This window comes from Silurus aristotelis (assembly GCF_946808225.1).
Source record: "Silurus aristotelis genome assembly, chromosome: 10".
Taxonomy (NCBI): Eukaryota; Metazoa; Chordata; class Actinopteri; order Siluriformes; family Siluridae; genus Silurus; species Silurus aristotelis.
In genome coordinates this window covers 501,572-504,071 of record NC_139583.1, presented here as the reverse complement: position 1 = coordinate 504,071, position 2,500 = coordinate 501,572, and the positions used below count along the sequence as shown (strand labels likewise).

General features: G+C 47.1%; 1 protein-coding gene and 1 long non-coding RNA gene across 6 annotated transcripts in view; both read left to right on the top strand.

Annotated features, from left to right (window-relative positions):
* Window positions 1-2,500, top strand: part of LOC310732215 — a 74,236-nt gene that overhangs the window by 41,755 nt on the left and 29,981 nt on the right. The window lies entirely within an intron of this gene.
* The window catches only part of secisbp2l (SECIS binding protein 2-like), a 32,313-nt gene that overhangs the window by 5,438 nt on the left and 24,375 nt on the right, over window positions 1-2,500 (top strand). For 3 of the 5 annotated variants that reach the window (XM_083552223.1, XM_083552221.1, XM_083552225.1), the window contains exon 3: window positions 898-1,225. In XM_083552223.1, coding sequence (XP_083408349.1) covers window positions 898-1,225 — 328 coding nt within the window. The remainder of the gene's footprint in view (window positions 1-897; window positions 1,226-2,500) is intronic. The other 2 variants (XM_083552224.1, XM_083552222.1) reach the window with 1 other exon arrangement.

Below are 2,500 nucleotides of genomic sequence, written 5' to 3'. Positions count from 1 at the left end.
CTTAAAAATGAAATCAAAATTATAAATTAACTAAAATAAAGTAAACGGATTTAACAGGCATGAGAGCTGAAGTGCAGAACAGGAGAATCACTGAATGCTCCAGATAGCACTTCATTATTAAAGAAAGGTACAAACAACAACAAAACCGCAGGGGCGTAACGCTGCGGGAGCTGGGCGGAACGCTGCGGGAGCGGGGCGTAAGGCCGCGGGGCGGAAAGCTGCGGGAGCGGGGCGTAAGGCCGCGGGGTGGAAAGCTGCGGGAGCGGGGCATAACGTTGCGGGAGCGGGGCGGAAAGCTGCGGGGGCGGGAGGCTGCGGGAGCGGGGCGGGAGGGAGCGGGGCGTGACGCCGCAGGGGGCCGCAGGAGCGGGGCTGGAGCGGGGCGTGACGCCGCGGGACGTAACGGGACTGAAAAATCTCTCCTGTGCAGACTCTAGTGTGAGGCTTCCTCATTAATATGTAACGGGTTCTTCACATGGTAGAAGTGTCACTAAAGCGTGAACCTGTGGAATACAACACCCAGAGAACAGTAGATATTCCAATACTAACCCTGTGCATGTGCGCGCGTGTGTGTGTGTGTGCGCACCTGTTGATCTGTGTGTGAGTGAGAAGTTCTGTCCTCACCATTTCCTGTCTCTTTCATTCCTGTTTCTATAATGGATAGCAGGAAGTGTCCCTCAGTGAAGAAGTTTGTCTGTGCGTGCGTGTGTGTCAGTAGGAGTGTGGTATTAATGACAGTATTTCCACTGTGTGTGTGTGTGAGTGTGTGTGTGCACACGCATATATGTGTGTGTATGTGTGTCAGTAGGAGTGTGGTATTAATGACAGTATTTCCAGTGTGTGTGTGTGTGTGTGTGTGTGTGTGTGTGTGTGTGTGTGTGTGTGTGTCTCTATCAGTAGGCAGTTGCCGGTGTATAATGGAGAGGTCAGGTGGCAGCAGCAGTGTGGTTCTGCCCCGTACGTGGCGTACTCCTTCGTCTCTTCTCCCCCTCAGCCTGCAGCCGTGTGTAATGATTACTCTTACTGCCCACTGCTGCCCCCTCCCTGCACTCCCCTCATGGGCTTCTACCAGCCCCTCACTGCCCCCTATGCCACGCCCATGCCCTCGGGCCTAGCAAACCCCGTATCAGACACCTGCCTGAGGTCTCCACAGTTACAAGGCCAACCAACCAGCATGAGCACACAGAGAGGGAGAGGCGGGGCTAGAGCACCTGTCCTGTCCAAGGTAACACACGTGTACACACACACAGAGTAACACGCGCATAAATTTACACACACATTAACAAACATGCACACATGCACTCACAGTAACACACACATGCACACAGTAAAACATACAGTGTAACACAAACAAACATACACAGTAACACACACATGCACACAGTAAAACATACAGAGTAACACACACACACACACAGTAACACACACACACACATGCACACAGTAAAACATACAGTGTAACACACACAAACATACACAGTAACACACACATGCACACAGTAAAACATACAGAGTAACACACACAAACATACACAGTAACACACACATGCACACAGTAAAACATACAGAGTAACACACACACACAGTAACACACACACACACATGCACACAGTAAAACATACAGTGTAACACACACAAACATACACAGTAACACACACATGCACACAGTAAAACATACAGTGTAACACACACAAACATACACAGTAACACACACATGCACACAGTAAAACATACAGTGTAACACACACAAACATACACAGTAACACACACATGCACACAGTAAAACATACAGAGTAACACACACACACATACACAGTAACACACACACATGCACACAGTAAAACATACAGAGTAACACACACACACACACAGTAACACACACACACACACATGCACACAGTAAAACATACAGAGTAACACACACACACATACACAGTAACACACACACATGCACACAGTAAAACATACAGAGTAACACACACACACACACATGCACACAGTAAAACATACAGAGTAACACACACACACATACACAGTAACACACACACATGCACACAGTAAAACATACAGAGTAACACACACACACAGTAACACACACACACACACACACATGCACACAGTAAAACATACAGAGTAACACACACACACATACACAGTAACACACACACATGCACACAGTAAAACATACAGAGTAACACACACACACACACACACACAGTAACACACACATGCACACAGTAAAACATACAGAGTAACACACACACACACACACAGTAACACACACACACATGCACACAGTAAAACATACAGAGTAACACACACACACACATACACAGTAACACACACACATGCACACAGTAAAACATACAGAGTAACACACACACACAGTAACACACACACACACACACACATGCACACAGTAAAACATACAGAGTAACACACACACACACATACACAGTAACACACACACATGCACACAGTAAAACATACAGAGTAACAC